At 43.2% G+C, this 25679-nt stretch overlaps 1 protein-coding gene and 1 long non-coding RNA gene across 3 annotated transcripts in view; one reads left to right on the forward strand and one right to left on the reverse strand.

Annotated features, from left to right (window-relative positions):
• Positions 1–2765: 2765 nt before the first annotated feature.
• Positions 2766–7993, reverse strand: LOC139827891 (uncharacterized). Its single transcript, XR_011739014.1, has 3 exons — positions 7925–7993; positions 6634–6849; positions 2766–2859 (listed from the first exon to the last, which is right to left on the reverse strand). It is a non-coding gene; the product is annotated as an uncharacterized lncRNA (long non-coding RNA).
• Positions 7994–8533: 540 nt separating this feature from the next.
• EIF2AK3 (eukaryotic translation initiation factor 2 alpha kinase 3) overlaps positions 8534–25679 on the forward strand; it is a 44329-nt gene continuing 27183 nt past the window's right edge. The window contains exons 1-2 of one of the 2 annotated variants that reach the window (XM_071808453.1): positions 8534–8558; positions 16070–16199. Coding sequence is in view for 1 of the 2 variants with exons in the window: in XM_065837722.2 (XP_065693794.1) it covers positions 8711–8976; positions 16070–16199 (396 nt within the window). In the remaining variant the exon portion in view is untranslated. Of the gene's footprint in view, positions 8559–8633; positions 8977–16069; positions 16200–25679 lie in introns of those variants that run through there. The other variant, XM_065837722.2, reaches the window with a different exon arrangement.

The raw sequence follows: 25679 nt of genomic DNA on the forward strand, positions 1-25679 counted from the left end.
CAAGGAATTACTGGAGGGAGTCCAGCAGAGGGCTACGAAGATGATGAGGGGTCTGGAGCATCTTTCTTATGAGAAAAGACTGAGAGAGCTGGGGCTGTTCAGCCTGGAGAAGAGAAGCTGCAAGGGGATCTCATCAATGTTCATAAATATCTCCAGGGTGGGTGTCAAGAGGATGGACCAGACTCTGTTCAGTGGTGCCCAGCGATAGGATGAGGGGCAATGGGCACAGACTGAAGCACAGGAGGTTCCATCTGAATGTGAGGACAAACTTCTTCACTTCGAGGTGCCAGAGGCCTGGACCAGGCTGCCCAGAGAGGCTGTGGAGTCTAATTCTCTGGAGACATTCAAACCCACCTGGACACCTTCCTGTGTGATCTGCTCTGGTGAACCTGCTTTAGCAGGTGGGTTGGACTGGATGATCTCCAGAGATCCCTTCAACCCCAGCCAGTCTGTGATTCTGTGTGGCTCTGTGAAATGTTCCACCTGGAAGTGCTGGAGGGGGGACAGAGAGGAGTAGGGGAGCCGCTGCACAGCGCCAGGCAATAAGATGAGCATAGGGGGGGTCACTGCAGCTCTGGGTGGGCTTCCAGAGGTTTTAAGGAGTTTGAGTAAAACTTTGTGTGTTGGGGGTTAAGGACTGGCAAGTGGGCCCTGCTCCAACTGGGAGCAATGGTGTCACACGACTTGTAAGCTGGAACAGGGATGTGACAACACACTCATCCCCTAACTCACTGTTATCAACCAGCACTTATTAGTCCTTATCCCACCTGGAAGGAGGGTCCAGGCAAAACCCCAAGATTTCTGCCAGGGACCACAGAGACTTTTTTTTTTCTGGCCATATATTTCCCCCCTCTATCCTGGGTTGGCATCTGCTGAAACCATTTCTGAAAAATATGAGAGACACATAAATTTCCTTCAGGTACCTCAGCACCAGCATTTCCAGTCCTGGGAGCCACATTAAGACCAGGCACAGGCATCTCAGTTTCTTTCCAGGCTGTAGTCTCACCAAGAAGGATGAGAATTGTGGGTATTTACCCCATACTACTCACTACAGGGTCAGACCACAATGTGTACAGAATATACTTTATTTGCACAACAGAAAAGCTGCTGTTGGTCATTTTTTAAAATCCCGTGCATGACTGATTTGTTTTGTTGCCAACCTCTGTGATTCCGCTGTGATTTTTAAGGGCTAGAAACGTTTCCTTTTGTTTTCCCTGGGTCAGCACATGGGTCTTTGAACAATGGGGTGCTATTTCAACAAAGCCTGGATTTTCACTGCCCAGGCTTATCTCAGCCTGGTAAGGTCTCACCTTTCTCTACTGAGCAGGTGACTTGCTATTGAGAGCAGCACGTGATTGCTATACAGTTGTGCGGTGTTTTCTGCTGGCTGGCAATGATCCTTCCTGCAAGTTACACAGTTTAAAGTGTAAATACGCACATCTAGTGGGATATATATTTTGGAAAGAATCACACCTAAGCACTGTGTTGTTCCTCGATGCATTAATGGTTGAACTGAAGGAACAGCTGACTGGGTTTGGGGTTATTCCATTCAGCATCCTAAATGTTTGCTGCCTGAAATGAAAAACAGTTATTGGGGTTTTACACTGATTCAGGAAGCCCAAACTTACACATGAGCATCTCTCAAATCTCACCAGAATGTGGAGCTTTAGTCCAGAAGTTAATTATGGGGCGATAAACATGTTTGTATCCTCACAGCAACGGCTGGTGGCTTTGGCTTGAAAACACATCATGCGGTGCACACGCCTGGAGGAACGCGAACATTTCCACTTGTAGATAACGGGACTTTCTGTCAGCGATTTGTCTGAATCTGCTGGAGAGTCCCAGTGAAGGCAAGAAAATCTTTCATTTATGGTGTGCTGAGCTCTGGCTGTACACAAAAAGGCAGCGTTGGACATTTTAGAAATGGATTTTCTTCACGTTTCAGTGACAACCAGCTCTGTTTGCAAACGGCTCAAAGTCCTTTTGCGCAAGCCTGTGTTTGCCCCATGTCAAAGCCTCTCTGGCAGCCAGCTCTCTTCCCCTCTCCTCCGGTAGAGAGGGAGGTGTTTGAACCTGCTTTGTTTCAACAGACATTTTGCTTGTCGAACAGTGTGTCAACGGCAAGGTGTTAACTCCAGCAAAATGCCACGCTGATGAGCGGAGTAGCTCAGGCCATCAGGCTGGCACGGGTGGCTGCATGATTCTGGGTGCTGAATTCTGCATCTGAAGCTGAAATTACATGTTAGGAAATTACACGGTAGCCGAGATAACGGCTTGCTGTTGACAAAAAGGGAAGATCCTGCTCTTTACTCTCTTCACCCACCATCCCCTCTCAGGCTCGGGACGGAGTTTATGCCGGCTCTGGCATTCCTCTGACCCCATGCTGATTCACTTTGCCATGCAGACACAAAAAAAAAGCAGTTTCTTCTTGCCAGGTGAGTGAGGTTGAACTGGCTCAGCCAAGCTTGTAATATCTCTCTGAAGGGGAGTTTTGTAACTGGCTTAAGCTGTTCTGGTCTAAGGACTGCCCTCAAAAAGAAGCATTTGCACCCTACAGTTCATTGCTTACCAAGTTTTCCTGCTACTTCCATGTGTTGACAGCTGTTTATTTCCAAAAGTTAAAGCAATCAACAAAGTCAAAGTTAGTTTTCCTTGACCTTTCCTGGGGAAGGCAGCAAGATCAGTCAGCTGGGAGCAGGAAAGCTGTAGGAACATCTTCTGTGGCAGACTTAGCCCAGCTTAAACCTGTTGCAAAAGTGTATGCTAACCTGAGTGAAATCCCAGTGAAGGCACTGTGGGTGTCAGATGGGTTTATCCAATGAACTGTAGGTCTCTCTCATTTGATAAGGCATGAAAGAGCTGAAAAACAAGCAGACATATCAAGGTAAAATTTCACCAATACACTGGAGAAACCAAGTGGAAGATTGAGCATTTCTGATTCATCTTTCCAGATGAACTCTCTTTCTGGTTGGCAGTGGCTCTCCAAGACTGTCATGTCCCAGCAATGACATTCTTCCTACCTAATTTGTTATCTTGTCAACAACACCAACCTCACTGCTTGTCTTTGGTTTGATCTGTTGGATGAAGAATTGCTTCGATTTGTTTTGCTTGTGAAAAGACATCAGCAGGAACTCTAGTATACGGATTACAATATATGCGGGATTTTGATGGTCTGAATTCTCCTGGGGGAGGGGGTACTGGTGGATGCAAAATTGGACATTAGCCGGCAATGTGCACTTGCAGCCCAGAAAGCCAGTCATATTTTGGGCTGTATCAAAAGCAGTGTGGCCAGCAGGTGGAGGGAGGTGATTCTACCCCTCTGCTCCACTCTGGTGAGACCCCACCTGGAGTCCTGTGTCCAGATCTGGGGTCCTCAGCACAGGAGAGACATGAACCTGTTCGAGAGGGGCCAGAGGAGCCACAGAAATGATCTGAGGCTGGAACAGCTCTGCTGGGAGGACAGGCTGAGAGAGTTGGGGTGTTCAGCTGGAGAAGAGAAGGCTACAGGGAGACCCTATTGTGGCCTTTCAGTGCTTAAAAGGGGCCAGTAAGAAAGATGGGGACAGACTTTTTAGCAGGGTCTGTTGTGATAGGACAAGGGGTGATGGTTTTAAAGTAAAGGAGGGGAGATTCAGACCAGACATGAAGAAGAAATTTTTTACACTGAGGGTGGTGAAATGCTGTCCCAGGTTTCCCAGAGAGGTGGTGGATGCCCCATCCCTGGAGACATCCCAGGCCAGGCTGGACAGGGGTCTGAGCAACCTGATCTGGGTGAAGATGTCCCTGCTCATGGCAGGGGTGGCACTGGATGAGCTTTGAACGTCCCTTACAACCCAAACCATTCTATGATTCTATGAAATTATTATTTTGCAGGGGACTATGAATGGCCCTCAGTATAGGGCAGCCACGAGGTGGCAACACTGGGTGTTTGCTGCTGCTCCTTGCTGTGCTGACAGCAAGTTATTCAAGCAAAGCAGGCAGGTCTTCAGTGAAGTTACATACAACACCATTCCTATTAACACCCATCCATTCTGCAAGAACAGGCTTTGATTTCTGCATAAACGGCTGGTCAGATTTAAAGTTATTGTCATATGATTGAAATAGATCTCTTATGTCAGTCAGTCAAAACAGAATGGAGAATGTGAGTCATGCTTTGCAAAAAGCAGGAAGTTTTGGTTTTGTTGGCACAAATTTTTAACAGAGAAAAAATATACGGCTGTATTGCCATGTTTGTCTTAAGGACTTGTGAATAACATTGTGCATACCTTAGAGAAATGTTTCCAAAACAGAAAACTAAAAGATTTTACATTATGATTGTTATTCCTTATGCCTCAGTGGTAAAGAATCTAGGAGGAGTCTAGAAGAAAATGTGTACTCTCATAAAAGCTGGTAGAGCCGCCTTAAAATAAAAGGCTGCAATTAGAAGACCTGATCTGGGGCACAGGAGGGGAAGGAAATACAAGAAAATGAGGTAATACTCATAGGGACACTTGCACAAGGCTGTTATTGTTTTGCCTTAAGAGGAATAAACCTTCATGAACCATCACAAAGGTAAAAGTTCAAGTCTACTTGTGAAGTATGACGACATTCTGAAACTTGCTGGGGTTCTGTGGTTACTGCGTGTCTGTCTCTAAGTCCTTCGAACGACAAGTGGGACGAGAGATAAGTTACTGTAAAACGCATGGCACAGAACTAGTTTGTCTATACATTTTATAACTATAATGGAGCTTAACATTTAAATATACTAGAGTTACCCTTCAACATGACTGTTCAAAACATTGCTATGCAAGACAGATTAATTTAAATGGGAACAGGTGCAGGGGAGGGCTAGTGAGATGAACAGGGGAGCCCAGAGCCAAAAGTGTAAGAATAAAAGCCTTTGGCATGGCTTACCTGCCAAAACAGAAGGAATTTGATTATTCTTTATAAACATATGAATGGGTAAACACTCAAAAGTGAGGAGTTATCTAAATAAAGCAAATATTAACACAAGACCATATGGATACAATAATAGAATGTCATTTAAGTTACTAAAAATGACATGAGCCTTTTGACATGTGGCACGAGGTAAACTCGGACTTTGATATAATGAAGTAAGTAAAAAAAAAAATAATCTCTGGATTGCAGTTCAGTGGTTGTCTGGGGAGCTGTGTTCATGCCCTGACTTTGCATACAGCTGGTGCTTTGAAAGAGCTATTTTTCAAACTCATAAGAAAATAGAGTGCAAACAGGAAGAAAAATCTAGGTAGAAGTCTAAAAATTACAAAGACAAGCTCCTCAAAAAGAGTTCACTGAGCAATCATAGAGCCACAATTTCAAAATCAAGAGAGAAAATACATTGACAATTCCTGTTTTAGTACTGATTAAAAATGAAGAATAAATAGCCAAAATGGGGAAAGCGGGAAATAAAATGTGTTGGTATAAATAAGAAGTTATGAGAAGCACAGCAGTTATTGGAAGGGAAGTACATCAAAGGAAATCCATAGCTGGCAAGGCTAAATCCCAGAAAACCCTTGTGATGGTACAGGCCCATTACTAGATGGACATGATTAAAATGTCAATAACAATGCAGGAGTGTTCATTGAACATTTATGATCTATGTTTGTAAAGAAGCAAGAAGATATGTGGGTGGATTGCTTAACAGTGTTGTGATAAATTTCAGTCCATTATATGCTCTTGTCTTCCAGGGATGACTGTGGCTCTGAAACAGCTACTCGGGAAATTCTGGAAAGCTAAAAAAGTACCAGGTTCGTATATGTCTTTAGAAAGCACAGTTGTACGATATGTAGTAAGTGCAAATGTAAGAACAGCTCCTGGCTAAATATCAAAAAAAGTTGCTATGTGACTCAGATTGAAGAATTACTAACACCAGTCAGACGTCTAATAGAAATCTCATTTCACGCTTCAAGAAGACAACAAATAATTCAATTCCCTCTGGAAGGTGTAATAAACATCTTAAAGGATTTTTACTTAAACTGCACAATATTTTAATGAAAAATAAAGCGTAATAAAGCATCAGTTAAACATACATAAACACTGGCCACATAGATTTTTTTTTAGCCAGTTATAAATCATTACTGAATAAGGCTGCTTCTAATGAGATCCCTCCAGGATAATGTGTGCTATACTACACATGTACATAATCAATATTTTCATTAGTCATTTGGAAGTAAATACAAAATCACTCCTAATGCAATTTGCGGATGACATCCACGTCAGCAGAGTGGTACGATCAGGATGACAAGGGCCCTTGTTCAAAACATGGCAAACTGGGTCCAGATAAAGGGACTGCCTCATAAAACAGATGCAAAGCCACATATCTCAGGTATGTATATGTACACAGAAAATAAAAGCATTGTGTTCTGTGCTTTCTAATGGCTTACAGTCTGCCTTTGCCCTGATGCCAAGGGGAGGCACACCAAGGGATTCACGAGAGCCTTTCCTACCCCTGTATACAGATAACACAGGACCCTAATATCTGTGTTCTGAAATTCAATACTGAAAAAAACTGGAAAAGGAGAGGGACAGAAAACTGTAATTTAAGGGCTGGAGGCAATGCCTCACAATGAGACTTCAAGAGTTTGTAAGTGAATTGGTCTGTTGCAAAGAAGATAAACTTGATAAGCTACATACCTGACACAGAAAAACTCACAGTAGTATCACAAGCCATGGCAGGATCCTTGTCAGGCCGTAAGCACACAGTTGTGTGGACAGCAGCCAGTGTGGGGCATGGAGCTGAAAGAGCATCAGCTCCTGCTCCTCAGAGCAAAGGAGATAACGATAACTGCTGGAAGGAGGAAAAGTGGCCCTGGAAGGATGCAGAGGTGCCACCTGCTTGATGATCAAAATCTGTGAATAAGTAGAGGAAACATGAGTTGAATCATAAAATCATTTCAGTTGGAAGAGACCCTCATGATCATTGAGTCCAAACATAACCTAACTCTAGCACTGAACCATGTCCCTAGGAACCTCACCTCTGCATCTTTTAAACCCCTCTGGGGATGGTGACTCCACCACTGCCCTGGGCAGCCTGTTCCAATGCCTGACAACTGTTTCTGGGAAGAAATGTTTCCTAATATCCAATCTAAACCTCCCCCAGCACAACCTGAGGCCATTTCCTCTTGTCCCATCACTTGCTACTTGGGAGAGGAGACCAACACCCTCCATGCTCCAATGTCCTTTCAGGTAGTTGTAGACAGTGATAAGGTCTCCCCTCAGCCTCCTTTTCTCCAGGCTGAACAGCCCCCAGTTCCTTCAGCTGCTCCCCATCAGACTTGTACCACAAGATGCCTCCAAGGCTGCCGTGATGCTTGGCAACTGCTCCTGGGCCCACAGGTCACTGTGTTGTGTATGTACCTACCCAGCCAAGCTCACCCTCCCAAGGCCAGGCCAGCCCGGGCTGCTGTGGGCTGGGGAACAAGCTCCTGAGGGGAGTGACTGATCCTGCCGTGCCCGTTCCTGAACACATGGGGCAACACCTGGAGCAATGCCTGAGGCACCGCCGGCCTCCAGAGCAGGGTGGCTGCTACGGGCACCTCAGGCAGGCTGGTATGTGCTGGTGTGGCTGTATGTGTGCGTGTTCCTGTCTCCGGGGAACTGCAGAGCAACGAAAATGACGGAGTGGAGCATCTCCCGTATGAGGAGAGGCCGAGGAAAGTGAGTCTCTTTAGCTAGGAGAAGAGGTGACTGAGGGGTGACCTCATTAATGTTTATAAATATATAAAGGGTGAGTGTCAGGAGGATGGAGCCAGGCTCTTCTCAGTGACAACCAATAACAAGACAAGGGGCAATGGGTACAAACTGTAACACAAGAGGTTCCACTTAAATATGAAAAGAAACTTCTTCCCAGTGAGGCAGACAGAGCCTGGACCAGGCTGCCCAGGGAGGTTGTGGAGTCTCCTACTCTGGAGACATTCAGGCCCACCTGTACACCTTCCTGTGTAGCCTCATCTAGGTGTTCTTTCTGTGGCAGGGGGATTGGACTGGATGAGCTTTTGAGGTCCCTTCCAATCCCTAACAATCTGTGATTCTGTGACTCCACCGGCCTCTCCCTCACACCGCCCGGGCCACACGTCGGGCCCCAGCGCCGAGCGGCCTCCGCCGTTCCCGCCAGACGAGTCCATTCCCCGTCCTCCTCCTGATTCCCCCCCCATCCCGCGCGCCAGGTGGTACGCGCCGCTGGCCCCGCCCTGCCGACACGGAGGAACAGCCACGTCTCCAAGGCGGCTCAGGGCCGGCCGGGAAGGGGCGGGGCTACACCGCTCGGCGCGCCAGTCAGCAGCACGTGTGGTGCGCCAGCTCCGCCAATCCCAGAGCAGGTCGGTGAATCATGCGCTTTCGATTGGTCGAGGCAGCGCTAGAGGGAGGGGAGAGAGCGGCGTGACTCCAATTGGCCCGGCAGCTCTGTTGACAAACACCGCTCCTTCCCGCCCTCTCCGCCCGCCGCACCAATCAAAAGGAACCAACGTCCTGAGCGGCGTGGCTCCGGCCCAATGAGCGCCCTGCCCGCCGCGAAGGGGCGGGCGGAGGTGCCGGGGGCCGTTTCGCGCGGAGTGCCGGTACGTGGCGAACGGGCGGGGCGCGCGGCGGGGCGGGGCGCCGCGGGGAGGGCTGCGGCGCGCGGCGGGCGCCCATTCTGTGGCGGCGTTGGCGGCGGTGGCGGCAGCGTTCATGTCCTAACGGCCGGCGGCGGGCGAGCCGGGGCCCCTCCATGCGGGGGCCGCGGTGCCGCAGCGCTCTGGCCGCCTTCACGTTGCTGGTTCTGTTCGGGGTGACGGCGGGCGGCCCGGAGCCGCCGCCGCTGGGCGATGCCGCGGCCGTGGAGGCCGCTTTCGGTTTGGGGGCGGCCGCCGCTCCCGCCGCTTTGCCGGCCGGTCCCGCTGACGTGACGGTGGAGGACGATGAGGCCGGAGTGGCCACCGCGGCACCCGGCGAGCAGGAGCCTGAGGAGAGCGGAGAGGCCCGGCCCGGCAGCAGGTGGGCTGGGGGGTCGGGTCGGTGACTGGGACTGGGACTGCTGAGGGGAATGCGGTGGGGGGATCAGTTCCTGGGGATGCTGAGGGAGTCTCAGCCGTCTGGGTGGGGATGTCAGTGTGTGGAGATGCTGGGGAGGGGTCAGCGCTTGGTTTAGGGGCACTTGGCCGGGGCCGGTACCCGGAATGGGGCTCAGTGACCTGGGGGAGAGGGGAGCAGCGAGCAGGGTTGGTGTGTGAGGGTGCTGCGATATTGTGTCCGGTTCTGGGCCCCTCAGTTCAAGAAAGACAGGGAACTGCTGGAGAGAGTCCAGCGCAGGGTAACAAAGATGATGGAGTGGAGTATCTCCTGTATGAGGAAAGGCTGAGGGAACTGGGGCTCTTTAGCTTGGAGGAGACTGAGGGGTGACCTCATTAATGTTTATAAATATGTAAAGGGTGAGTGTCACAAGGATGGAGCCAGGCTCTTCTCGGTGACAGCCGGTGGTCAGCCAAGGGGCAGTGGGTACAAACAAGAGGTACCACTTAAATATAGAAAGAAACTTCTTCTCAGTGAGGGTGCCAGAGTGTGGACCAGGCTGCCCAGTGGGGTTGTGGAGTCTCCTTCTCTGGAGTCATTCAAAATCCACCTGGACGCCTTCTTGTGTAACCTCAGCTGGGTGTTCCTGCTCCGGCAGGGGGATTGGACTGGATGAACTTTTGAGGTCCCTTCCAGTCCCTAACATTCTATGATTCTGTGGTGGGGATGGAGTGCCCAGGCTGGGGATCAGCAGCTGGGGAGGGGACTGGTGCATGGGAAAGGGGTCGTGCAGTAGTGGGAAGAGCCGGGGAGGCCGGTGGGAGAGTTGGGCTGTGGGTTGTTTATAGAGGGAGCGGTGAATTGGGAAGGGGGTGCATGGAGAAACAAGGGTGCTGCAAGCTGCTGTGTGGAGTTGGAATGTAGGGACACACAGGGAAGTATTAGAAGGTGGGAGGAGAGGTGAAGGGTGAAGCGATGAGTCCTGGAATGGGGCTGGGAATAGCACTATGGTGATGGACAAGCTGGACCAAGGGAGAGGCTGTGGCAGTAAGGAAAGGTCGCTTTGGGACTTCCGTGTCCCTGGGGTCACTTTGGGACCTCCCCATCACTGGGGATACTTCAGGGCCTCACATCACTAGGATCCCTTTGGGACCTCACCACCGCAAGGGACTTGTTCTTTTCTATAGTTGTTAGTAGGGAGAAAGGCTGCCTTAATTCTTAGACAAATAAGCTTCCGGATGTCATGCTATGTGACATCTAGCTAGTCTGCTTACCCTAGTAATACCAGGTCTCGATCCCTTCCTAGATTTGTTACCGGGTGGCAGTGCCTGCGGGAAGGAGACCCAAAAGTGCGGTGTCTGTAGAGTAAACACCTGCAACTCACAGTTGTTCAGAGCACAGTATCCCTGACATCTTTTTCTTTTGAAGAAAGTGCAGTTCTTCTGTTTACTTAATTGTCTGTTGAACACAGACACTGGTGTGTGCTTGAAGGGAAACCAAGCCTGCGAGACAAATTGCCAAACAAGTTTCAGAATATAACAAGGGGAAATAAAATACTTAATAACTACATGTGGTAAGAAGCTTTGGCAAAGGGAAGTTTTTAATGAATGACTCAAGTGCAGAAATGTTACTGAGCTGTTTCCAGTCTGTTTCTGAATTGGCTGAGGAAGATGAGGTGATAAACCACAGCCAGAGTTTAAAGGAAGAAGAGCATGACTAAATGACTACTATATTTGAGAACCTGTTCTAAAAATGAAAACCCCAAAGCTTTTCATTAGTATACACGAGCATTCACTTAGAACAAGAAACTGGCTGATAAGTTGGCATCCTGTTTTCTTTGAGGAAAATTTATTCACCAGTTAGCAACAAGATCATTCTTTTGTGTATCAGGTCATCAAAATCCTACCTAGTTTATGACAGTTCTACTGTATTCAATTTTTAATAACACCTTTGTTTATTTAGTCCTGAAAATATTTAAAAAATAATTTTCTGTTTGACTGCTAGAGCTGAGTAAAATACACTAAAGATGCTGAATTTAGTAATTTAAGCATGAGATTAAATGTAGCTGTTCTCTAATTGATTAGTGCATAGGAACGGATTTGCTGTCATGAAACAAAAATAGAATGTCTGCCTGGCCACAGATTTGTCTGCATTTCTTTTTTTATCTGTATTTGTGAGATCTCTACCCACCTCAGCTAATTGTTCTTCAGCCGTAAAATATTCATGTAATATAACGGGTCACTATAATCTGGAAAAAATATAAACCAAACCAACCAACCAAACAAAACCAAAATAAAACAACTGTTTTTGCTGTAGGCAAATGAATATGATCATCGTAGTTTTGAGGATTTTTTTAATTTCCTAGAAGAAGATGTGAGGATTAGTGAATTCCTGTGCTCTTTACATGCAAACATGCAGACTTTGATATTGGAATAGCTGGTTAGAGTTCAAGTTTGGCAAACAGGTTTATTTGCCATGTCTTTTGGGGGTTGAGGGTGTTAGAGTTGTTTTGTTTTCGTTTTAAAACCGAAACAGGAATAATGGTAAATGTTGTATCAAAATGATCATAAGTTCTGCTTTGTTTTTCTAACAAAAGCAACTTATTTTAATAAATATGAAGTTTTTGCACAGTGAAAGGGTGCAGAGATGAGCTAAGTAAGTGTTCTTCCTCTATCCTGTTTACATTTTCCCTTGCAACCTTAGCCCTTTTCTTCTGTTTGTAGGTAAATTAGATGCCATTGCTTCTGTAGATTAGAACAGAGCTTTGCTCAGGCCACCTGATCTCAAAAAGTGGACTGTGTTCATGATGGGATATCAACAATGCTTTTAAGGCCCAGGACTGGCCTTTTGTCAATGTATGTGGAAGTTTGTAGTAGATATTTTCTGCAGCTTCGATGGGGAACATTATAACTGTACTTCAGTAACAAACTTATGTCTGTGAGTGAAAAAAGACAGGAAACGGTAAGAAAACTTCAACTGTGGAGGCTGTTTGTAGATGGTCGGGGTGAGGGAAGTATGTCCAGATGTACTTTCATGTTGATAAAGTGCAAATAAAATCTGACTATATAGTATTGGCTTAGTCTCTGCCAGGTGCTGTGGTTACAGACATCTTCATATGTGCCATGTTCTACTGGCCCCTTGCTTTAGTCCTGCTGGCCATCTGTAAGGGCCCAAAGGGATTTTCTTCTCTTCATTGCTTCCATTCATTCATTCATATGATGTTCTGGAGCAGCAGCTAGAGACAAGGTGAAGTACGTAGGCATCTTTGTCATTTTATTGATGTTAATTTTTCAGATGCCTGGTTGATGGATCCTGTGATTTAAGTAACTGCCTAGGTTGGAGTGATTCCTTTCTGTATTTTTGTTAATCTGGTCCAAGCTTGTGGAGACTGTTGCAGTTCTAGTTTGGGGTTGGTGTGGGGTTTGTTTGGTTGGTTTTCATTTTGTTTTTCCTTCTCTAGTATCTGTGTGATGTGATTCACTCCCTGGTACAGCCTGTGATTTACTTTCCACTAATGTCTCGCTGTTTCAGGAATTTGCACCCTTGATGCTGTTTTTCTTTATCCTCCTTGGCATTATATTTGTGATTTTTAACCTTTTTACATTTGACCTTAAGTTGGATAATGTTTTGTGGGGGATGGTATGCAGAATTGGGGTCTAGTTTGGTAGTGTTTTTGGAAGCTGTTTGCTTCAGTTAAGGTAGGCCCTAAGCTTTACCCCAGCCAGGAGGTGGTGTTGATAAAGCCAGTGATAAGGTATGATTTTGCAGAGAATAAGAGTTTTAGCAGGCTTAACCAAAATAGAAGCCAACACAGGAATTCCTTGTCCTTGCAACTTGTTAATTAGGTGTCCCAAGGACACGTCGAGAATATCGCTGTTTCAGTTTAATGCAATGGAGTTGCAGTTTCAGTCCTAAATGCTTAAGCCACCAAAGGGTTGCAGAGGGATGGCTGAAAGGATGCCTCTTTATTCTTGAATTGTGGCCATATTGTACTGGTGTTTGTAAGAATTTGCTGTAAGAATTGGGCATAATATGCTACAATAAACTTACAATAGCACTAAGGATTACAAAAAGCAAGTTGCTTGCCTGTTTTTAAGCTCTGAAATAGTTCCTTGAAGTGGTTGTCTAAATTGCTTTTATCAGAATGTGTTAATCTAGTGCTTGATTAGACTACCTGAAATATGGGAGGATCTCATCACCATTTCGTACTCTCGGTACACAAAGCTGCAAGCAGTGGAATCTCACAGGGAAAGGGAAGAAACTTGAAAAAAGGAAAATCTGATAATGAGTGTATAACTCTAGCATGGGTCTAGGGCACAATTGCAGATTTTATACCAGTTAGAGTTCAACTGACAGGATTTTAACTCGCTGGAGTCAGTCAGAGATGGGCAGAACAGGTATTAAGATGCTAATGTATAGAGAAACAGAGCAAATAACAAAGGATTTTATTACAAGAGTAAGGATTTTTAACAGGTATTTTTTTTCTGACAGGCAGGATTATTGTTGAAGAGCAAGATGAAGATGGGACCAGAAACATTACAATTTAGTTAAAAATGAGTTAGTCATTAAAAAGGCAGGGAGAAATGAATGCTTTTCTTATACCTAGTACCAGTTCTAAAGGTAGCCACGTGCAAGATTTAGGTACAGCCAAGCCAGTCCCGTTCCTATGTCTCATCAAAATGTTTGCTCATTAGGTGGAGCTTGTGAAACAAAGTCCATTATAGAGCTGGTGGCCAAGGAGACTAATAAAAAAGTACCATTGCATGTGAGAGAAGTGAGAATTTTTAGGGTGTGCAGTAGCAGTTGGTTAAACCAGTGTCTCAGTGTGTGCTGTTGGTAAAAAGGTTCCTTCTGAAGGCATTATTTTTCCCTTCTGTTCCTAATCAACTAAACTTAAAACTTAAGTGCGGTTACACCCCAGTTTGGGTGAATGGAGATGATGGTGCAGGTACAGATTCCAAAACTGCCATCTTGGTTGGTGGCAGCGAGGCTTAAATAGTGAGAAAACTCTTGGGGAAGGTTGAGGTTTGCAGCTGATGGGAGAAGATAATACAGAAAAGTAAGATGCAAAGGCATAAAGCATTTGTTACCTCAGGGAGAAATTGAGCGGGAAGAGTTAGATAAAGGAAAACAATGGGAGTAAATGGGGAGGAAACATTTCACAGTACGATTTTTAGGCTTTTTCTTCTTTACAGTTTTACTGCCAAAATTCTCTCTGTTCTAGCTACACTCCTACCTTTTTTTTTGTAATCTAGTTGTCAGCTGGATCAACATAAAATTTAAATAGACCCACTTGGAATAATATTTTTATGCAATGCTAGAGGGCTTCAGATACATTGTTTTACCATAAATAAACAGATTCTGTTAAATGCCTGTCCAGGGCTGTTAGTGTGTGAGCACTTCTGTGTGGGGCTTGAGATCAGAGAGTCTCCTGCAGTCAGGTTTATTATTAACCTGGTCTTGGTTTCTGTACAGTTGGAATAATGATATGTACTTAGCTTATAAAAACGCATGTATTGGACTGTTCAAATATTTGCACAATTGGTTCTTTTCTAACAGTGTTTCAGACGAAGCTTTTGAAGGAATGTGATGGTTGGCCACCTTCACATAGGAGATGCTATGTTACTTTTGGTACAAGTTAAAGATGTACTTAATTTTCTATTTATTAAAGGTACAGTATACAGTCCTCTGAAAGTGTGTACGTTACTTCTATATGCAGTGTTTTTCTTGACCTTTGCAACAGGTGGTGCAATAAGTCACCATCCTCAAACATATTTTTGAGATCAGGATTTTAGTTTTTCCCTGTTTAAAGAAAAATTAGAGCCCTCATCCTTTCCTCTCTAAACGTCAGCTTACTACACTGGTAACTTTCAACAAGTTAATATATTTGGCTTCAGTTCTACACAATATTTTAGTGTTCCTTATTGTTTAAAGTAATGATTCATATACGTGTGTTACCCCCCCCCATCCTGGTCCTTTCAACTCCACCCAAAACAGTTAATCTCCCCATCAGGTTTATTTGCACAGTTCCTTATTCTCATGGAAAGCAATGTCTATAAAGGTCCTTCTGGGTCACTAGATCCAGCCCCCCTCAGTGTGAGCAGTCTGTAAAGTGATGGAGCTCTCCTCCCACAGCCTTTGAAGTTTGGTGAGCCTGCCGCAAGCCAAAACTGCCAACACATCCTGGCTTTTTCAGGTCAGAGCGAAACCATCTTCAAGGAAAATAAAACCCTTCACAAATGTGTTCTGTTTCAGTGTTGTTCAGGTTTCTTTGTTTGGATTTTTTTTTGTTTTGCTTGTTTGTTTGTGTCTTTTTATTTTTTTTAAATTAATGAATCCTCGCCCAATCAGAAATGTTTATCCTATTGTACTGCTGTGTAGGAAACAAGATTTACTAAAATCAATGAGCTTCAGGCACTGTAAAAATCGACAGCTAGCCTGCCACTGCCACCCATCCCCAGACAGGCTACTTAGAGCCTAAGCTGGGTAAGGCAGTTTCCATGGTTTGTTATCTTGCAGACATTGGAGCTGGTTTCCAGTGTCCCATGTGTGCCTTACCTGAGTCTTGTTTTTATCCTAAGGCTTGTCAGATCTCCAGGATTTCAGTGATTCATCCAGAGGAATTGAAAACTTAGTTGTGATTTGATATTTATTATATACTGATTTGATGGCTTAATCATTTCAGGTTTTGGTTGGTTTGAAAGGACGTATTAAATACCAGTATGGAGGCGCTAGAAAAAATAGGGTCTATGCTGTTCACTTAAATATCTCAAAAGATTATCTCATCCAGTGTTGAAACGGTAACAGCTGCATGTGGGAACAAAAAGTCAAGTATCTTCCCCTGAAACTGAACTCTGAAAGTGTCTTAAAGCATGTAAATTAGTTCATGATATCCAGGCAGACACTTCAACTTTTCTATTCTCTCTCTTGTTGGTCTAGGTAGAGCAACCAAGTTAAATTGATAGTTTGCAAAATATATAGACTTAAGTTGGAGTTGCACTGTGTTAAATATAGAAAACAGCTAATAGATAAACTCCATATGGCTGCAGTTTTGACTGTGAATGCTTCCAACTTGCAGATCTCTAGTGATTATCAGCACTTTGGATGGACGAATTGCTGCACTGGATCCAGAAAACAGTGGGAGAAAACAGTGGGATCTGGATGTGGGATCGGGTTCTCTTGTGTCATCCAGTCTCAGTAAACCAGAGGTAAGGCTTAACCTCTTTCCTGACTAAATCTGTAAAACCAGAATTTCCTACAATAAAATGAGTGCAACATTTCCTCCATACTTGAGAGATATTAAACAATGCTGCAAACTTAGTTTGGATAAAGTTTGATAGCCATTCTCAAACTTTTTTTTGGAGTGCTTACATCATGTTGCCTTTTCAAACTAGAGTGTGTCAGCATTTTAGTCTTGCAATTGACATATGTGATAACTATCAAATCAGATGATGTAACTGAGTTTGGGAATTGTATGCAATTGCTGATTAAAAACAAGTTACTTGGAGTTTCAAGTAAATGAAAGGATCATCTGCTTTGTATTAGTAGAGTATGTTTGGGCAAGTGTTGGCTTTTTTTTCCCCTGTCCCTCAAGCAAAGCAAAAGTCCTTGTGACTTAATAAATGAACAAAAGATTATTTTTAATACTAGATAAGCGGGCTGCCTATGAAACAGAATGTGCTAGCAATGAAATAGAGTCCTGAAGGTCACTCTGAACTACTGAGTGGAAAAGAGTTGCATCACTTCTTGCTGATGAACTGTAAGAAGGAAATCTAAAGAATTAAATTTCTTGTTTGGTCCTATTTCCACCATCAGGTTAGAAATTAGAAGGAAGTTTTTTTGCTTTTCTTTTTCCTGCACTGAAGAAGTGAGATCCATGAGTCATTCTCTCATAGAATTGAGAGGAATAAATGTACCAACTAAGAGGCAGTTTGTGGTGATGACAAAGCGCGTGGTCCTTCACTATAGGGGTGGTTGGATTTGATGACCAGTACTGTATCGTGCGTGATGAGTTGGAGAAGTTGAATTTGGGGGTATGCAGTGTGAGCATCCTGCTTCTGGTTCTTTGTTGATGTCTGGTTTACATGACGTTTGTTTTGGTAGAAAGAAGTCTAAGGAAAGACTGGATCTGTTGCTGTGGTAGTGTGTGAGAGCTGGTAATGAGTATCTCAGATTGCAAAAGTAACGTGAATGTTAACTCGTGTTCCTTTGTTTCGGAGAGGGAATTTTATTGACGGATGCAATTTCTTGAGTCTTGTTCAGATATCATTTTGTGGTTAAGATGTATTGTTATATTTAAGAAAAAACACTGTAGGAAAGGAGAACTTTCTTAAAAATATATTCTGCATCAGAATTTAAAAGAATATGAAAACTGTGAAGAGGAAGGTGCCAGTTATAAACTGTGGTCCTTCACATATGTTTTCGATACTAGATACTTAAAGTATTGTTCTGTTGCTGTGCATTGTTTCTAATAACCACTGTGAAAATAGAACAATCAGTTATGAAACACACATTTTAAATACGTGCAAATAGTAACTTCATTTTTCAGTACAAATTAAGACGTGAGCCCAGTTTTAAAAAGATTGCAAGAATGCAAGTATTTAACACTGTAGAAGTGGTTTTGCAAATCTAGATTTTGTCACTCAACTGATTTGTCCAGAGTTTTGATCTTTTTCCAGTGTGGTGTGACTGCAGAAATAAAAGGTTGGTGCTTAGACAACAAAAACTGTGGTTTGTGCATACGATATTTAATTCCCTTTTGGGGCTACAAGTTAGTAGGTTGTGAGAATCATAAAAATACACTTTTAGGGAGCATTTGTTATGCATGTAGGTAGTTTTCAGACCAGCTTTCAAATTGGTGCATTTCTACAACTGTGGCCAAAGACACTAATGGATTTTATCAGTGAAGATGCAGAGCCTACAAGAGAACTAGTTTTGGAAGTAAAACTTTGTTCTGGCCTTTTAGAAACCATTAAAGGTTATGAATATCAGCCTCTTCAGACTTCCTGTCATGTAAACAAATGCAGTTAAGACAGAGATTAGCAAGAAACAAAAGCAATGAATACTTCAAATAAACTACACTTAAAGGTTTAAATATTTAAATGTTTCATCTGCTGTCAGTATCAGCTAAAGACTTCACACAGTGAGTCTGGATGCTACTTGAGTAATTTACTTAATTAAAACTGTTGGAACAATTCTGTTTCGGGTCAAAATATTAATGAAAGTCTCAGAGTCTGTCATCTCCCCACTTCTGCAGTATTACCTCTCTGATTTGGGCACGGGGCATATTCAGTTTTGGTCTCTCAAACTAACTGGTGAGGCTTTTTCTTCCTCTTCCAATATTTTTGAGGTAAAAAAGGTCTCTGTGGTTGCAACCACATTATTATCTTCATTGTAAACCAGTATCATTATGTAATTTGTTCGCCTACATCTTGCAAGACATGGCAGATGAGAAACTCTTTGCGTTACACTTGCAATGTTAAAGATCTGTGTTCTTTCAGAGTGAGGACAGTGTGTGCTGCTGTGTCTTTATTGTTTGGAGTTTATTCTAACTGTCTTGGGTGAGAGTGCAGTGAACCATAGTTCCAGGTCCTGGTGTGAAAGCATCAATTTAGTTTCCAAGTGTGTTTTAAGAGCAGACATTAGGTCTTCAAACTTTCAGTGTTTAATGGAACAGTAGTTACTTCCTTTGCCTAACTGTAAAATGTCAACTTGGCTGCCTGGAGCTCGTGTGTTAATTAGGAAAGTGAGGTAGTAAAATTTCAAATGTTCCAGCAGCTCTGTCAAACACTTCAGATCTTGAAACTGCTGCTTAAGACACTGACAAGTGAGATGTTCATAATTTGTCATGTGAACAGATCAATTAGAAAGGAAGGGCTGCTGAACTACTAATTGTGTGTCTGGGTAACTAAAATGGTAAAATTAATTCCTCAGCTCTAAGCTCCAACATAAACAGTCGTGGTCAGGGTACCAGTGCTGGGAAGGTAAGACTCTGCATTTCAGCCTTGTGCATAGGAACTTAAAAGCTTTATTTTCCTATCCATTGTGTTAAAATGAAAAGCCCTTCTCTACCCAAGCTGTATGTTTACAACTCCAAGACTTCTTGTTACTTGCATATAAAGATTCCTTGTTGAAGTTCAGGATAAAGTCATTGAATCACAACTTTTCGGAAAAGGATCTTGCTTTTAATGAAAATGCTTTAATTTATTCTTTAAAAATTAGCTTTGTAGTGAATACATAATCTGTACTTAGGCAGAAGAGAGTACTTTGGGGAGACTCCGGACTGTTCATAATGATGCTTAACCACAGTGAAAATAGAAAACTGCCACTCAAGCAGTGGAAATGGTTCACAGCACATCATTACGAGCCTGTTGTCATTTACTAACGACGGTGACATGTCCTCTTACCTGCATAGCTTTATACTATAACAAATTACCTAATGGGCTTCTGTGTTTCTTTTATGAGGAGCTATTATATGAGACAAATAAAAGTGTGGATGTGTCTGTATTTTAAAATAACTGGCCAGTGAAAAAGCTGGTAGCTGATGGTTGAAAGAGGAGAAAATAAGTGGGATATGTGATGGCAGCAACAGCTTAAAATGATATTCACGATTTTTCTTTGCACTGTTGGAAGTGCTGCAGGGAACTCAGCTCCTGCCGTACTGGTTCCAGTGCTCTGGGCAGAGCCTACGCTGGGATGTGCTTGATAAAAGCAACTGCATTGGCTCATGATTTCACTGGTACAGACTAATCCCTAAGTAAGCACCTTATTTCCTTGTTAGAGAGATTGGGGATCATGGGACAAAATGAGTTTTAGTTCACACGGATGACATTTATAGCAGTCACAGTAAACACACCACTGTATCCTGGAAAAATGAAATAATTGGGTTATGTCCTGTCTCAAAATCTGTCAACATCCTTATCCCTCTAAAGTCTCTCAGAATCTTTGAATTCCATTGTATATATATTAAATTCTTGTGAAAGCCACATAAAATAAGTTTTGCAGCAAACTTAGACATCTGTGTGATCTTTTTTTGACGCAAAGTGGTGTGTTTTTGTGGAGTAGCCCAGTATTACGTTTTTTCTTCCAGAGAAATGTGGAGATGCAAAGAAGTTTAAACTGAAGTCAGCTGAAGACTATTTGAGTTGAAGGCAAAGAAAAAATTCACTAACTTTCATCCTTGGGCTTCTTAGGCTTTGGTGGAGAAGAAACTGCAAAAGCCCCACTGAAGCGGGTCAGGGCAAGACAAGAGGTCAAAGCACCCTCTGGGGGGCTCGAATTGTGGTTTCTGGATTCTTTTATGTGCCCTCCCAGAGGTTAGGGGAGGGTCAATAATTTAACTGTCTCTTTGAAAGAGAAATCTTGTGACATCGGTTTTAGGAAAGTCGCACTCACCACTTAAGGCACCCCTGCAGCAGCATCTGATTAGCCTGAACAAACGAAAAAAGAGGTTTTTGTTTGGTCCACAGCTTCGCACTTTAAAGGTTATTATAGCAGCTGTTGAATACAGTGCTGATTATTATGAATTTCTGTTAAACCTGTATAATTCTGTTCTAACAGTCACTGGATAAAACACAGATTAGTTTCAGATTACACAAATGTTCTGAGAAAATGGCTTTCTCTCTAGATTCTGCTTAAAAATGAATGGGTCTGGCCAGCTCACTAGTGTTAATCTTAACTTCTGGTGTATTTGTGCATCTCAAAACATCTGCCATGGGACACAACAGCAACAGAAGCATCTTTTCCTGCTTCGCACTTGGAAGAGTCTTTGTGCCTTAAGCTGTTATGCCTTTGAGCATGTGTAAAGCTTTCTAAAGCAAAGTTTTACACAAGGAAGTGAAGGATAAAATTTTAAAGATTTCTATTAATGCTGTAAAATTACTTTCTAGCTGTGATATGTTATGACCAGATGTAAAGCCCCAAATCACCACTCTGTTCAAGCAGGTGCAGTGTAAATCAATTGACTTGGTTTTGAGGTGACCAATCTGGGGAAAATCTGTTGCCTTGCAGGTAAGGTGGTATGATTTGTCTGGAAGAGTGTACTAGCACACTTCCTTGTGTCCTGTAGCTGATCCTTATTTTTGTGTGCTGCTGAGAAGGATGTATGACCACCAGATGCTCTGATAGCATCCAGTTCTCCATCGTATAGGTTTTCTATAATAGAAATGGAATTAAACTGTACTAAATGAAATACAAGATGCGGGGAATGATAATTAGAGTTTTGTTGAAGGTCAGAGGTGATCAGTTGAAAACTGAGAATACTGTGTGCTATGGGAACCTATGACAGGTAATCAGCTGCCATCTCGATTCCTCTGCAGGGGAAAGAAATGTGATCCTGTGCTGCCTGTGGGTAGAGAGAGAGATATTAGTGTCTTAAATGGTCCTGGAAAAGCTCATAATGAATAAGAAGTGAGTGTCCAGAATTGTACTTCAAAGGAAGATAAATTCTAATTGCAATTGAAGCAGAGAAGGTTTATTAGGGCTATCAAGGGGAGTGGAGCCTGTGTTTTGCAAGAAGAGAATAGATGTGACTGCTCTTTAACTACATAGATGTATTATCATTCCTGATTGCACAAGCAGTTCTTTTCATTTCTGTTGCTGGAAACATGCACGGTGTGCACAGCCCTAAAGAGGTGACACGCTTGGGAAACCTGCTGGAGAGATCTGTGGATTTCTGAGTACAGATCTTTGCTTTCTTGGGGAAATGAAAAATAGAATTTCTAGTTCTCCTGAAAACAAACTTCTAATGATGTTTAGTGGACAAAAAGTCATTGGCAAAAGACTGATTGTTTGAAAATATTTGGATAGCTGGAAGTTGTGCTTTTCTGGGAAATGCAACTAAACTTTTAAATGTGAAGCAGTAAACCTGTGGAGAAAGGGAATTGCTGGCAGACACCTGAGCTGAGTTAGTGGTTAATGTGATGCAGCATCATGATTTTTGTTGGGGTGACAAGTAGGGCTATTGCTTAGACAAGTGGTCTTCAAAGATCTTAGCTCAATGTCTTGTTCAATTAAAAAAAACCAAAGACTTCCGATAACTACAGCTTGGTTGCTTTCTTGCCGACACGTGATGTCATTAGCACCGATAAAGCTCTGATAAAGTGCTGACATGTGTCCTCTAACTCGTACTGTAAGATGTTTGGGGGGATGACAGCTTCTGTTAGGAGACACGTGGGAAGCTACAAAATGAGATCTTGTGGCTTGTGTGATAATCAGAGCTCTCGACCCCACTCCTCACAAGTGATGCTCTGCCTCAAATAAAGCCAGGAAAGTTTCTTGGTGTCACTCTGAGCTAATGTGTATCACCAATTTTCACCTGTCACAGACATGGTCAAAATGTATTGTTGCAAATAATGGAAAAGATGTTTACCTATCAGCTTGCTGCCTCTGTTCTTTAGTTATCTTTATAGCAGCTTGTAATTTAATTACATATGGTACACTGCATGTTTGTATTGCCATTAAGCAGTTCTAGTGTTAACAGATATTAAAATTGATCAAATCTCATAATGCTTAGGCAAATACGTGTTTCAGAACAGGGAATGGATAACTTAGATATTTGGAACTCAGCAGCCCAAACCAAAGTGATTGGAACTTTCAGCCAATATCTTTATCTGTAAAAGAAAGTGCCTGTTTCAAGCACTAAGCATTTTGGATAGTTTAACAAATGATTCCTGTAGCAGCACAGCTGCTGATATCTCATTGCTGAATTTCTTCTGAACTTTGTTCTCTATATGCAGGTAACTCTTAATCTTTCTGTCAGAGCCACTGCATGTTTTGTGCAGTCTACTTTGCATCCTTGGAAGAGGAGAACTGTGTGTTTGCCACTTTCTGTTCTCCTGTACTGGGCTCTGCTTTCCCGTGGGAGTTGCTCTGTGATTTAATTTTTCAAGACACACAGACACTCTGTCCTTATCTAAAAAAACCCCACCCTGTCCAGGCAGGACCAGGGCAGGAAACACACAAGGTCCAGCAGAGATCAGCTTAAATCCTGGACCCCTGCAGTGACATGGGCATCTGCTATTACCCCTTCTCTGAAGAGAAGCATCTTGCTGAGCTTCCAGGTGATGCTACAGGAACCTGTGTGGTCTGCAAAAGAGCTTTGTGGGGTGTTGGAGGTGGTGGTAAGGGTTAAAACATCGTCTTAAAACAGCCCAATACTGGAACAGTACAAATTTTGACATGGTGGTTAATGAGCTTCTGTATAGGGCCTGTTTCTGTAGAGGCAAGGTTTTGGGTAGTTTTCATTTTCTTCACTAATCTTCTCCCTTATGTGCTATTAGTTTTAAGGAGCTCAGTGATGGGCTCAGTAGCAGCAGCTCCGCTTTGTCTCAGAATGGAGTACTCTTAAGTTCCAGAAGACTGTTGCAGTCTTTTCTTTTATTAATAAAACTTGCCACGTTAAGAGGAGGATGGAATAATGTCAAAATAAAGTCTTTCTTTAAGCACCGTGCATTTTTTTTTCCTGATTATTAAGGAGAACAATTTTTAAAAGTCTGTTACCATGGCAGCAAAGCAGGATGGCATCTCTGTAGTCAAAACCCCAAGTCTTGTTTGACTATGATTAAAGTAACAGTGATATTTTAGTTTGCTCCTCTTCAGAAGAAAGATCTATGTGATTGCACAGTAAACAGTATTGGAGACCTGATAACTTCTTCTGAAGCCGGAGTGGTCTAGTGAACAGACTGCAGTTCCTCTGTATCCCTGCATGGCTGCTCAAGGGAGGGCAGAGGACAGAGTAGGACTCATTCTTTCAATGGCAAATTCAAAACGAACAAGATACTGTGCCCTTGACACTGGAAATGAGAGTATAATTCTCAAGCTACTGTGCTGCTCAAGTTCTGTCGCTATTTGTGTAACACACAGTTTTGTTGGGACTCTGGTAGCTTACACCTGATCAAATTTTAAGATCTGAAGTGTAGCATTGCCACAGAGATAATAAAGCTGTTGGAAGGATGTTGCAGGTGTTACTTTGATGAGAGAGAAAAAATGTTTTCAAATGAGTTCTCTAGTACTCGTCCAGCACAGAGTTACAGCGTCACTTTGTGTGCTCATCGTACACAAAATACATGGCCAAAGAATATCACATTTATGACTTGGCCCAGTCTGTTCTAACCAATGAAAAATGCAGTAGAAACTAGCAGCTGCTAGAATGTGGGGGATGGTGGAAGGAGAAGAAAGGCCGTAATAGATAAAACTTGTGTCATATGGATCTTAATGTGGGTCACTTGATAAATCCCATGAATTTCTGTTTCTGGATGAGCTGTACAGCCCGATGGTAAAAATCGTGAGGTTTGAAACGCATGTACACCCCCTAATGCTGCGTGGAGCCTGCGTGTCCTTTCAGCGTGTCACTAAACCCATTTCCATGGCGTCTCTGATGTGCCACTCGAGCACAGGCTGGCTCTTATCTCTTTGGAGGAGGAAGGCCACGTAATCCTGGCTGCATAAAATACCAATTCATCCATCAGATGCCCAAGTGCAGCCTTTCTCACAGTCCTGGTCTTGAGGATGGTCCCAGCATGTACTCTGGTTAACAGCAGCAGGAGGTAGTTGAGAACAGGTGCGTGCTCTGTAAACAGGGGTGGTGCTGAGATTAGAAAGTGGTGTCATTTACAAGAAGGAAAGTTTGCCTAGACACGACGGCCTCCTCTGTTGGTATTTCCTCCTTCAGCTTCCTCATTGCCCTTGAACATGTCTTAGAAGGTCGTTTTACTGATGTAAATCATGGACTCCGCAGTCAATTTTTCTTCCTTGGCTGGTTGAACAGCACTGTATGCTCTGAAGAACTCTTTGCTCTTTTACCAGCGCTTTAGGCGTTGGAATAGCTTAACTCAACAGCTTTTGTTTTTCAAAAGATTGTACTAGTGCCTGGGTCTCTGTTCTCTTAAGGAAGAGGAGGTGATGTTATGAGCCTTGCAGAAAGTTTGGAGAAAAATATCTCCTAGGCTCTAGCTGGCCCCTTCATCTCAGTGAATTCCTGTTTGATTAGGGTTTGCCTGTTAGTAACAGTATGCTGTTATCCTCATAGTACCCTGTGCTTCAGGATTTCTGCAGGTAGCTGAAGGGAAAACAGGTGAATCAACATCCTGAAATCCAAGCTGAAGAGGAGAAATAACCTCTTACACTGGTTTGTGACTTCCTTCCCATGTATCTGTGCAGGGACCTGTATTCCTGTATGCCTCTGAATTAAAACAAAACAAACCCACAACATGTGGAATATACAAATATTGCCTTCTCTTTCCCAGATTTGTTTGTGCAGATTGTTGTTCCTACACTTTAGAGTGAAGCTGCAATATGTGGCTTTTAATATGTTGCCTAGATTAATTTTAAAGGGGCTTAAAAGACGTAGTTCTAACTGAGATGTAGCTTTCTTAGCAACATGCCTGATGTTAGCTTTCATCCTGTTTGTTACAGTGATCCTATTGTAGAGATAAACACAGAGGAAAACAATTGGTGCCCTTATCATTTAAGATCATACAGGTTAGTCTTAATTAATTAGTAACTGCAATGAAGCTCTCGCAGTTTAGGATAAGAGTAAAATTTGAAAAACAGAAGCTGAAGTGTTAGAAAAACATAAAGACGTAACACTTCCTATTCTAAGGAAAACATTTTACCTGTGCTTAGTTATTTCCTCGGAGTTATTGGAAAGTCCAGCCCATCTGAAAATGATAATATTGACTGTTTTGGCA

This window comes from Patagioenas fasciata, chromosome 4 (assembly GCF_037038585.1).
Source record: "Patagioenas fasciata isolate bPatFas1 chromosome 4, bPatFas1.hap1, whole genome shotgun sequence".
Taxonomy (NCBI): Eukaryota; Metazoa; Chordata; class Aves; order Columbiformes; family Columbidae; genus Patagioenas; species Patagioenas fasciata.